Below are 12,065 nucleotides of genomic sequence, written 5' to 3'. Positions count from 1 at the left end.
GGACCCCCCAAACCCCCCAGAACCCCCCAGGACCCCCCAAATCCCCCCCAGCCCCCCTCAAATCCCATCGAGGACCCCCCAGGACCCCCCCAAATCCCATCGAGCACCCCCCAACCCCCCCCAAGCCCCCCCAGCACCCCCCAAAACCCCCCCAGGACCCCCCAAATCCCCCCCAAATCCCCCCCGGCCCCCACCAGCCCCCCCAGGACCCCCTAAATCCCATCGAGGACCCCCCAGACCCCCCCAGGGACCCCCAAATTCCCCCCCAAACCCCCCCAGGACCCCCCAACCCCCCCCCAAATCCCATCGAGGACCCCCCAAACCCCCCCAGGACCCCCCAAATTCCCCCCAGGACCCCCCAAATCCCCCCCAGGACCCCCCCAAATCCCATCGAGGACCCCCCAAACCCCCCCAGGACCCCCCAAATTCCCCCCAACCCCCCCGCACCGGGCAGCAGCAGCAGGTCCTTGAAGCGCGCGCACAGCGCTTGGTACGGGCAGGGCTGGGGGGGCGCGGGGGGGGCCCAGCACAGGCTCTCCTTCACCCCTGGGGGGCCACGGGGGGCTCAGGACCCCCCCCCAAAAAACCCCGGGGGGGAGGGGGCTTTAAACACCCCCCCCCCTCCAAAATTTGGGGGGTTCAGAGCCTCCCCAGAGCCCCAAAATCGCCATTTTTCCCCTCTCCCCCCCCCCCCCCAACAGATTTTGGAGTCTTTTCCCCCCAACCCCCCCCCATTTTTGGGGTGCCCCCCCAATTTTGGGGGCTCAGCCCCTCCCAACCCCCCAATTTTGGGGTCCCAGCCCCTCCAGACCCCCCCAAATTTCAGGGACTCCCTCCAAATTTTGGACTCCCAGCCCCTCCCAACCCCCAAATTTTGGGGTCTTTTCACTCCAAACCCCCCCATTTTTGGGGTTCCCCCCCCAATTTTGAGGGCTCAGCCCCTCCAGACCCCCCAAATTTTGGGGCCCCCCCAATTTTGGGCTCCCAGCCCCTCCCAACCCCCAAATTTTGGGGTCTTTGCCCTCCAAACCCCCCCATTTTTGGGGTTCCCCCCCAAATTTTGGGGGCTCAGCCCCTCCAGACCCCCCAAATTTTGGGGCCCCCCAATTTTGGGCTCCCAGCCCCTCCCAACCCCCAAATTTTGGGGTCTTTTCCCCCCAACCCCCCCCATTTTTGGGGTTCCCCCCCCAATTTTGGCGGCTCAGCCCCTCCCAACCCCCAAATTTCGGGGTTGTCCCCCGATTTTGGGGTCTTTGCTCTTCCCAGCACCCAAATTTGGGGGTCTCAAAAACCCCAATCCCCAAATTTTGGGGTCCTTTCCCTCCAAACCCCCCCATTTTTGGGGTTCCCCCCCAAATTTTGGGGGCTCAGCCCCTCCCACCCCCCAAATTTGGGCTCCCAGCCCCTCCAGACCCCCCAAATTTTGGGGCCCCCCCAATTTTGGGCTCCCAGCCCCTCCCAACCCCGCAAATTTTGGGGTCCCTTCCCTCCAAACCCCCCAATTTTTGGGGTTCCCCCCAATTTCGGGGTCTTTGCCCTCCCAACCCCCAAATTTGGGGTCCCACCCCCTCCAAACCCTCCCAAATTTCAGGGTCTCCCCCCAAATTTCGGGGTCCCTCCCCAAATTTTGGGCTCCCAGCCCCTCCCAACCCCCCAAATTTGAGGGTCCCCCCTCCAAATTTTGGGCCCCAAATTTGGGCTCCCAGCCCCTCCCAAACCCCCAAATTTTGGGGTCCCTTCCCTCCAAACCCCCCCAAATTTCAGAGTCCCCCCCAATTTCGGGGTCCCTCCCCAGATTTTGGGCTCCCAGCCCCTCCAAACCCCCCCAAATTTCAGCGTCCCCTCCCCAAATTTCGGGGTCTTTGCCCTTCCCAACCCCCAATTTGGGCTCCCAACCCCTCCCACCCCCCAAATTTCGGGCTCCCAGCCCCTCCCACCCCCCAAATTTTGGGGTCCCAACCTCTCCCATCCCCCCCAAATTTCAGAGTCTCCTCCCAAATTTTCGGGCTCCCACCCCCTCCCAACCCCCCAAATTTGAGGGTCCCTCCTCCAAATTTTGAGCCCCAAATTTCGGGCTCCCAGCCCCTCCAAACCCCCCCAAATTTCAGGGTGTCCCCCCCAATTTCGGGGTCCCTCCCCAAATTTGGGCTCCCAGCCCCTCCCAAACCCCCAAATTTTGGGGTCCCTTCCCTCCAAACCCCCCCAAATTTCAGAGTCCCCCCCAAATTCGGGGTCCCTCCCCAGATTTTGGGCTCCCAGCCCCTCCAAACCCCCCCAAATTTCAGGGTCTCCCTCCAAATTTCGGGCTCCCAGCCCCTCCAAACCCCCAAATTTTGGGGTCCCTTCCCTCCAGACCCCCCAAATTTTGGGGTCCCTCCCCAAATTTGGGCTCCCAGCCCCTCCCACCCCAATTTCGGGGTCCCCCCTCACCATCCACCACGTCGGCTTTCTCCACATCCCCCCGGCTCCGGGGGTCCCCACTCGGGGTCCCCCCCCCAGCCGGGCCCTCGGCCACGATCGTCACCTGGGGGGGGACAGAGAATTTGGGCGGGCTGGGACCCTTTTTGGGGGGTCCTGGATCCTTTTTGGGGGTCCCTGACCCATTTTTGAGGGGTTCCAGGTCCCTTTTTGAGGGTCCCAGACGCCTTTTGGGGGGTCCCTGACCTCTTTTGGGGGTTCCCAGGTCCATTTTTGGGGGGTCCCGACCCCTTTGGGGAAGACCCTGACCTTTTTGGGGGGACCTGGACCCTTTTTGGGGGTCCCTGACCTCTTTTGGGGGGTCCCAGGTCCCTTTTGGGGGTTCCCAGGTCCATTTTGGGGGGTCCCGACCCCTTTTGGGGGGTCCCTGACCCATTCTGGGGGGTCCTGGATCCCTTTTAGGGGTCCCTGGCCCCTTTTGGGGGGCCCCAGAACCATTTTGGGGGATCCTTGACCCATTTTTGGGGGGTCCCAGATCCATTTTTGGGGGATCCAGGACCCTTTTTAGGGGTCCCAGACCCCTTTTGGGGGTCCTGGATCCCTTTTGGGGGGTCCCTGACCCTTTTTGGGGGTCCCTGACCCTTTCTTGGAGGGTTCCAGGTCCATTTTGGGGGTCCCTGACCTGTTTTGGGGGGTCCTGGACCCTTTTAGGGATTCCTGGTCCCTTTTTAGGGGGTCCCAGGTCCATTTTGGGGGTCCCCGACCCCTTTTTGGGGGTCCCTGACCTCTTTTGGGGGGTCCCAGGTCCATTTTGGTGGTCCCTGGTCCTTTCTGGGGAGTCCCAGACCCTTTTTTGGGGGGTCCCGACCTCTTTTGGGGGTTCCCAAGTCCATTTTTGGGGGGTCCCGACCCCTTTGGGGAAGACCCTGACCTTTTTTGGGGGACCTGGACCCTTTTTGGGGGTCCCTGACCTCTTTTGGGGGGTCCCAGGTCCTTTTTGGGGGTTCCCAGGTCCATTTTGGGGGGTCCCGACCCCTTTTGGGGGGTCCCTGACCCATTCTGGGGGGTCCTGGATCCCTTTTAGGGGTCCCTGGCCCCTTTTGGGGGGCCCCAGAACCATTTTGGGGGATCCTTGACCCATTTTTGGGGGGTCCCAGATCCTTTTTTGGGGGATCCAGGACCCTTTTTGGGGGTCCCAGACCCCTTTTGGGGGTCCTGGATCCCTTTTGGGGGGTCCCTGACCCTTTTTGGGGGTCCCTGACCCTTTCTTGGAGGGTTCCAGGTCCATTTTGGGGGTCCCTGACCTGTTTTGGGGGGTCCTGGACCCTTTTAGGGATTCCTGGTCCCTTTTTAGGGGGTCCCAGGTCCATTTTGGGGGTCCCCGACCCCTTTTTGGGGGTCCCTGACCTCTTTTGGGGGGTCCCAGGTCCTTTTTGGGGGGTCCTGGACCCTTTCTGGGGGGCTCCCAGTGTTTTGGGGGGGTCCCAAGTCCATTTTTGGGGTCTCAGGTCCATTTGGGGGTCCCGACCCCTTTTTGGGGGGCCCCAGATCCCTTTTTGGGGGTCCCAAGTCCTTTTTGGGAGGCCCTTGACCCTTTTTGGGTGCCCCCGACCCTTTTTTGGGGGATCCCAGGTCCATTTTGGGGGTCCCGACCCCTTTTGGGGGTCCCTGACCCTTTTTTGGGGGGTCCCAGGTCCATTTTGGGCACCCCCGACCCTTTTTGGGTGCCCCCGACCCTTTTTTGGGGGGGCCCAGGCCCATTTTTGGGGGTCCCAAATCCCTTTGGGGACCTCCCAAGATCCCCGGATTTGGGTCATTTTTGGGGTCCCCCTGGGTGGATCTTGGGGGTTTTTGGGGTCCCTGATTTTTGGGGTGCCCCCCTCACCCCCCTCACCTCCTGCCACTGCCCACCCAGCTGTGCCCAGCTGTGCCCAGCTGTGCCAACCCCCCAGTTTTTGGGGTGATTCCCTTGGATTTGGGCCATTTTTGGGGTCCCTGGGTGGATCTTGGAGGTTTTTGGGGTCCCTGATTTTTGGGGTGCCCCCCTGACCCCCCTCACCCGCTGCCACTGCCCACCCAGCTGTGTCCAGCTGTGTCCAGCTGTGCCAACTCCTGAATTTTTGGGGTGATTCCCTTGGATTTGGGCCATTTTTGGGGTCCCTGGGTGGATCCGGGTGGGGTTTTTGGGGTCCCTGATTTTTGGGGTGCCCCCCTCACCCCCCCACCCGCTGCCACTGCCCACCCAGCTGTGCCCAGCTGTGCCAACCCCCCAATTTTTGGGGTGATTCCCTTGGATTTGGGCCATTTTTGGGGTCCCTGGGTGGATCCGGGTGGGGTTTTTGGGGTCCCTGATTTTTGGGGTGCCCCCCTCACCCCCCCCACCCGCTGCCACTGCCCACCCAGCTGTGCCCAGCTGTGCCCAGCTGTGCCAACTCCTGAATTTTTGGGTGATTCTCTTGGATTTGGGCCATTTTTGGGGTCCCTGGGTGGATCCGGGTGGGGTTTTTGGGGTCCCTGATTTTTGGGGTGCCCCCCTCACCCCCTTCACCCACTGCCACTGCCCACCCAGCTGTGCCCAGCTGTGCCAACCCCCCAATTTTTGGGGTGATTCCCTTGGATTTGGGCCATTTTTGGGGTCCCTGGGTGGATCCGGGTGGGGTTTTTGGGGTCCCTGATTTTTGGGGTGCCCCCCTCACCCCCCTCACCCACTGCCACTGCCCACCCAGCTGTGCCCAGCTGTGCCAACCCCCCAATTTTTGGGGTGATTCCCTTGGATTTGGGCCATTTTTGGGGTCCCTGGGTGGATCCGGGTGGGGTTTTTGGGGTCCCTGATTTTTGGGGTGCCCCCCTCACCCCCCCCACCCACTGCCACTGCCCACCCAGCTGTGCCCAGCTGTGCCCAGCTGTGTTTGGAGGTCTCAATCCCTGAATTTCGGGGTTTTTTTTTTTTTGGAGCAGCCTGGGTGTGGAGGTTTTTTTTTGGGATCCCTCCATTTGGGGTTTCCCTGGGCGGATCCGGACGGGGTTTTTTTTGGGGTCCCTGATTTTTGGGGTGCCCCCCTCACCCCCCTCACCTGCTGGCACTGCCCGTAGAGGTCCAGCAGGACGTAGCAGGGGCTGGGCACCCCCCCGGCCACGGCGCCCTGGTCGCGGCCGTCGATGAAGAGGTGAAGCCGCCCCCCCCCATCCACCAGGAGCCCCAGGACGGTCCCGGCCGGGAGCAGCTCCAGGCTCGGCCCGGGCAGGTCCCGGAGCTGGGGGGGGGAAATTGGGGGGGTCAGGGGGGATTTGGGGGGGATTTGGGGGGGTCAGGAGGCCAAACTGGGGGGGTCCGGGGGGGTCAGGGGGTCCCAGGACGGTCCCGGCCGGGAGCAGCTCCAGGCTCGGCCCGGGCAGGTCCCGGAGCTGGGGGGGGGAAATTGGGGGGGTCAGGAGGGATTTGGGGGGGATTTGGGGGGTCAGGAGGGATTTGGGGGGGTCAGGAGCCCAAATTGGGGGGGTCAGAGGGGATTTGGGGGGGTCAGGAGCCCAAATTGGGGGGGTCAGGAGGGGATTTGGGGGGGTCAGAGGGGATTTGGGGGGGTCAAGAGCCCAAACTGGGGGGGTCAGGAGGGATTTGGGGGGGATTTGGGGGGGTCAGGAGCCCAAATTGGGGGAGTCAGGAGGGATTTGGGGGGGTCAGAGGGGATTTGGGGGGGTCAGAGGGGATTTGGGGGGGATTTGGGGGGGTCAGGAGCCCAAATTGGGGGGGTCAGGGGTTTTTGGGGTTATTTTGGGGTGATTTTGGGGTTATTTCACGGCCGTTTTCGGGGCCGTTCCGGGGTTATTCCGGGGCCGTTTCTGGGGTTATTTCGGGATGTTTTTAGGGATTTTTTGGGGTTATTTTGGGGTGATTTCGGGGTTATTTCTGGGATGTTTTTTAGGGATTTTTTGGGGTGATTTTGGGGTGATTTCGGGGTTATTTAGGGGCCGTTTTGGGGTTATTTCCGGGATGTTTTTAGGGATTTTTTGGGGCCGTTTTGGGGTTATTTTGGGGTGATTTCGGGGCGATTTCGGGGCCGTTCCCGCTCACCCCGCGGCGCCGTTTTTGGGGTTATTTCGGGGATGTTTTTAGGGATTTTTTGGGGTGATTTCGGGGTTATTTCGGGGTTATTTTGGGGCCGTTTTGGGGGTTATTTCGGGATGTTTTTAGGCATTTTTTGGGGTGATTTCGGGGCGATTTCGGGGCCGTTTCGGGGCCGTCCCCGCTCACCTTGCGGCCGCCGTGGAACACCCCGCGGCGCCGTTTTTGGGGTTATTTCGGGATGTTTTTAGGGATTTTTTGGGGCCGTTTTGGGGTAATTTCGGGATGTTTTTGGGGCCGTTTTTGGGGTTATTTCTGGGATGTTTTTATGGGTTTTTTGGGGTTATTTTGGGGTGATTTCGGGGTTATTTTGGGGCCGGTTTCGGGGTTATTTCCGGGATGTTTTTAGGGATTTTTTGGGGTTATTTTGGGGTGATTTCGGGGTTATTTCTGGGATGTTTTTTAGGGATTTTTTGGGGTGATTTCGGGGTTATTTAGGGGCCGTTTTGGGGTTATTTCCGGGATGTTTTTAGGGATTTTTTGGGGCCGTTTTGGGGTTATTTTGGGGTGATTTCGGGGCGATTTCGGGGCCGTTCCCGCTCACCCCGCGGCGCCGTTTTTGGGGTTATTTCGGGGTTATTTAGGGGCCGGTTTTGGGGTTATTTCCGGGATGTTTTTAGGGATTTTTTGGGGCCGTTTTTGGGGTTATTTCGGGATGTTTTTGGGGTGATTTCGGGGTGATTTCGGGGTTATTTCGGGATGTTTTTAGGGATTTTTGGGGCCGTTTTGGGGGTTATTTCGGGATGTTTTTAGGGATTTTTTGGGGCCGTTTTGGGGGTTATTTCGGGATGTTTTTAGGCATTTTTTGGGGTGATTTCGGGGCCGTTTCGGGGCCGCCCCCGCTCACCTTGCGGCCGCCGTGGAACACCCCGCGGCGCTGCAGGATCCAGGCCGGCCGCTTGAGGCCGTGGGCGCAGGCCGGGAGGGGCGAGCGGCCGGGGGGGGCCCCGGTGACCCCCAGGGCCAGCGAGGAGCTCCACTGCGGGTTCAGGGCGTCGATCTGCACCTGTGACGTCAGCGTGACGTCAGCGTGACGTCATCGGCAGCCCCCGCAACGTCCCCCGGTGGGCCCCGCCCCCGGAAGAACCCCTCGCTGATGACGTCACGCGGTTCGGAGCCCTCGTTGGCCGATCCCCGATGACATCACGGGGCCCCGAGCCCCGGTGACATCACTGCTGGCCCCGATGACGTCACAGGATTCCTGCTCCCCCGTTGGGTGCTTTCCTATGACGTCACCCACGGCCCTGGCGATGTCACAGGTCCCTGATCCCCCCATTGGCTGCTCCTGCGTGACATCACCGCTGTCCCAAGTGACATCATCACCACCCCCAATGACATCACAGCCGCCCTACTCCCCCATTGGCTGCTCTCCTACGACATCACCGCCACCGCCGATGACATCACCGCCATCCCGATGACATCACCGCCATCCCGATGACATCACCGCCATCCCGCTCCCCCATTGGCTGCCCCCGTGTGACATCACCACCATCGCCTATGGCATCGCTGCTTTCCCTGATGACATCACAGCCCCCAATCCCCCATTGGCTGCTCCGTTATGACATCACCGCCACCCCCGATGACCTCACAGCCCCCAATCTCTCATTGGCCGCTCCCCTATGACATCACCACCATCTCCTATGACATCACCGCTTTCCCTGATGACATCACAGCCCCCAAACTCTCATTGGCTGTTCCCGTGTGACATCACCACCACCCCCAATGACCTCACATCCTCCCCGCTCCCCCATTGGCCACTCCCCAGTGACATCACCACTGTCCCTGATGACATCACAGCTCCCCTGATTCCTCATTGGCTGCTCCCCTATGACATCACCACCATCCTCTATGACATCACCGCTTTCCCTGATGACATCACAGCCCTCAATCTCTCATTGGCCGCTCCCCTATGACATCACCACCATCCCTGATGACATCACAGCTGTCCTGCACCCCCCTTGGCCGCTCCCCTATGACATCACCGCTTTCCCTGATGACATCACAGCTGCCCTGATTCCTCATTGGCCACTCCCCTATGACATCACCACCACCTCCTATGACATCACTGCTTACCCTGATGACATCGCAGCCTTCCTGCTCTCCCATTGGCCTCTGCCATGTGACATCACCACCACCTCCTATGACATCACTGCTTTCCCTGATGACCTCACATCCCCCCCGCTCCCCCATTGGCCGCTCCCATGTGACATCAGCATCACCTCCTATGACATCATCACCACCCCCGATGACCTCACAGCCCCAACCTCCCATTGGCCGCTCCCCTATGACATCACCACCATCTCCTATGACATCACCACCGTCCCTGATGACATCACAGCTCCCCTGATTCCCCATTGGCTGCTCCCCTATGACATCACCACCATCCTCTACGACATCACCACCGTCCCTGATGACATCACAGCTCCCCTGATTCCCCATTGGCCGCTCCCCTATGACATCACCACCACCTCCTATGACATCACTGCTTACCCTGATGACATCACAGCCCTCAATCTCTCATTGGCCGCTCCCCTATGACATCACCACCATCCCTGATGACATCACAGCTGTCCTGCACCCCCACTGGCCGCTCCCATGTGACATCAGCATCACCTCCTATGACATCACCACCACCCCCGATGACCTCACATCCCCCCTGCTCCCCCATCGGCCGCTCCCCTATGACATCACCGCCGTCCCCTATGACGTCAGCGCCGTCCCCGATGACGTCAGCGGTACCTGGAAGAGCCGCCCGGGGGGGAGGGGCTGCCCCACGAGCACCAGGCCCTGGTTGTAGCTGGAGACGCGCGTGGCCGTGCGGCCGCCGTTGGAGAGCAGAATGTTCCTGCCGTGGCAGCCCAGGAACGTCGGGGGGCCCTGGGGGCATTTTGGGGGGAATTTGGGGGATTTTGGGAGTTTTGGGAGGATTTGGGGGTGTCAGAGTGGGGGAGGGGCTGCAGGATGTTCCTGCCGTGGCAGCCCAGGAACGTCGGGGGGCCCTGGGGGCATTTTGGGGGGAATTTGGGGGATTTTGGGAGTTTTGGGAGGATTTGGGGGGATTTTGGGGTGAATTTGGGGGATTTTGGGGGATTTGGGGGGAGTTTTGGGGGGATTTAGGGTGGGATTTGGGCGGGTTTGGGGGAGATTTTGGGGAATTTTGGGAGGGTTTGGGGGGATTTTGGGGTGAATTTGGGGGATTTGGGGGTGTCAGAGTGGGGGAGGGGCTGCAGGATGTTCCTGCCGTGGCAGCCCAGGAACGTCGGGGGGCCCTGGGGGGCATTTTGGGGGGAATTTGGGGGATTTTGGGGGATTTGGGAGGATTTGGGGGGAGTTTTGGGGGGATTTTGGGGGATTTGGGGGGAGTTTTGGGGGGATTTTGGGTGGGATTTGGGCGGGTTTGGGGAGATTTTGGGGAATTTTGGGAGGGTTTGGGAGGATTTTGGGTGATTTTGGGAGGATTTGGGGGGATTTTGGGGGGAATTTGGGGGATTTTGGGGTGTCAGAGTGGGGGAGGGGCTGCAGAATGTTCCTGCCATGGCAGCCCAGGAACATCGGGGGGCCCTGGGGGCATTTTGGGGGGAATTTGGGGGATTTGGGGAGGGTTTGGGAGGAGTTTTGGGGGGATTTTGGGGGATTTGGGGGGATTTTGGGGGAATTTGGGGGCTTTGGGGGGGTTTTGGGTGGGATTTGGGGGGGTTTGGGGAGATTCTGAGCAATTTTGGGAGGGTTTGGGAACATTTTGGGGTGAATTTGGGGGATTTGGGGGTGTCAGAGTGGGGGAGGGGCTGCAGGATGTTCCTGCCGTGGCAGCCCAGGAACGTCGGGGGGCCCTGGGGGCATTTTGGGGGGAATTTGGGGGATTTTGGGGGATTTGGGGGGAGTTTCGGGGATTTTGGGGGACTTTGGGGGGTTTGGGAGGATTTGGGGGGATTTTGGTGAATTTGGAGGATTTTGGGGGATTTGGGGGGAGTTTTGGGGGGATTTTGGGTGGGATTTGGGCGGGTTTGGGGGAGATTTTGGGGAATTTTGGGAGGGTTTGGGAGGATTTGGGGGGATTTTGGGAGGATTTGGGGCAATTTTGGGGGGAATTTGGGGGATTTTGGGAAGGTTTGGGAGGATTTGGGGGGATTTTGGGGGGTTTGGGGCGGTTAAAGGGGATTTTGGGGAGTCCCTGGGAGATTTGGGGGGTCCTGGGTGGATTTTAAGGGGATTTTGGGTGGGATTTGGGGGGACTTTAGGAGTTTTGGGAGGGCTTGGGAGGATTTTGGGGGATTTGGGGTGGGTTTTGGGGTGATTTTGGGGAATTTTGGGGAAGTTTTGGGGGTTGGGGGAGTTTTGGGGCGGTTAAAGGGGATTTTGGGGAGTCCCGGGGAGATTCGGGGGGTCCTGGGGGGATTTTAGGGGATTTCGGGTGGGATTTGAGGAGTTTTGGGTGGGATTTGGGGCGATTTTTGCACTTTTCGGGTGATTTGGGGGAACCAAGGGGAATTTTGGGGGGTCCTGGGGGGGATTTGGGGGAGGAACTGGGAGGGGACTGGGAAGAGCCCAACGCCCCCCAGTCCCTCCCAGTCCCTCCCAATCCCCTCCCAGTCCCTCCCAGTCCCTCCCAGTCCCTCCCAATCCCCTCCCAGTCCCCTCCCAATCCCCTCCCAGTCCCTCCCAGTCCCCCCAATCCTCTCCCAGTCCCTCCCAATCCCCTCCCAGTCCCTCCCAGTCCCCCCAATCCCCTCCCAGCCCCTCCCAATCCCCTCCCAGTCCCTCCCAATCCCCTCCCAGTCCCTCCCAGTCCCTCCCAGTCCCCCCCAATCCCCTCCCAGTCCCTCCCAATCCCCTCCCAGTCCCTCCCAGTCCCTCCCAGTCTCCCCCCTCTCACCCACTCGCCGCTGTCCCCCCCGCCGGGGTGGGGGAGGGGCGGGGCGCTGCCGCCGGCGGTGGGGGAGGGGCTGGGGGTGGGGGAGGGGCTGGGGGAGGGGCCGTCCCCGGCCGCCCCTCCCCCCCCCGCGCTGACGATGGACACGGCCGTGACGCGCCCGTACAGGTCCAGGGCCACGAAGGCGTTCTGTGACGTCACAGAGAGAGAGGGGGGGAGTGACGTCAGAGGGGGCGGGGCGGGAGGTCTCGGCCCCGCCCACATCGCCCACCCGGGAGTGGTTGGGGGAATGACGTCACAGGGGTGGGGGTGACGTTGTGGGGGTTGGGTGAGGTCATTTTCCCGCTGCAGTGTGAGAGGAAGTGACGTCACAGATTCCCTTAAAGCCCCGCCCTCCACAGGAAGTGACGTCAGCGAGCCCCATGAAGCCCCGCCCCGCCTATTCCCCAACAGGAAGTGACGTCGCCGCGCTCTGTGACGTCACCGTGACACCCAAATCGCCACCTCCTGCCCACAAAGTGCCCCTGTGACGTCACAGCTACCGATGACGTCATAACCCACGCCTAAATCATCGAGAAGTGACGTCACTGGCAACGATGACATCACAATCCCGACCTCCGAGGCAGGAAGTGACGTCACTGACACCAATGACAT

The 12,065-nt window shown here is 60.8% G+C and overlaps 1 protein-coding gene across 2 annotated transcripts in view; it reads right to left on the bottom strand.

Annotated features, from left to right (window-relative positions):
* The window catches only part of NEURL4 (neuralized E3 ubiquitin protein ligase 4), a 64,723-nt gene that overhangs the window by 9,103 nt on the left and 43,555 nt on the right, over positions 1 to 12,065 (bottom strand). The window contains exons 19-24 of one of the 2 annotated variants that reach the window (XM_082300555.1): positions 11,415 to 11,600; positions 9,281 to 9,418; positions 7,389 to 7,547; positions 5,493 to 5,672; positions 2,431 to 2,524; positions 448 to 546 (exon numbers count right to left, since the gene is read on the bottom strand). In XM_082300555.1, coding sequence (XP_082156681.1) covers positions 448 to 546; positions 2,431 to 2,524; positions 5,493 to 5,672; positions 7,389 to 7,547; positions 9,281 to 9,418; positions 11,415 to 11,600 — 856 coding nt within the window. The remainder of the gene's footprint in view (positions 1 to 447; positions 547 to 2,430; positions 2,525 to 5,492; positions 5,673 to 7,388; positions 7,548 to 9,280; positions 9,419 to 11,414; positions 11,601 to 12,065) is intronic. The other variant, XM_082300556.1, reaches the window with a different exon arrangement.

This window comes from Coloeus monedula (assembly GCF_965178545.1).
Source record: "Coloeus monedula genome assembly, chromosome: 40".
Taxonomy (NCBI): Eukaryota; Metazoa; Chordata; class Aves; order Passeriformes; family Corvidae; genus Coloeus; species Coloeus monedula.
The sequence above is the reverse complement of the archived record's forward strand: the minus strand, read 5'-3'. Positions and strand labels throughout refer to the sequence as shown.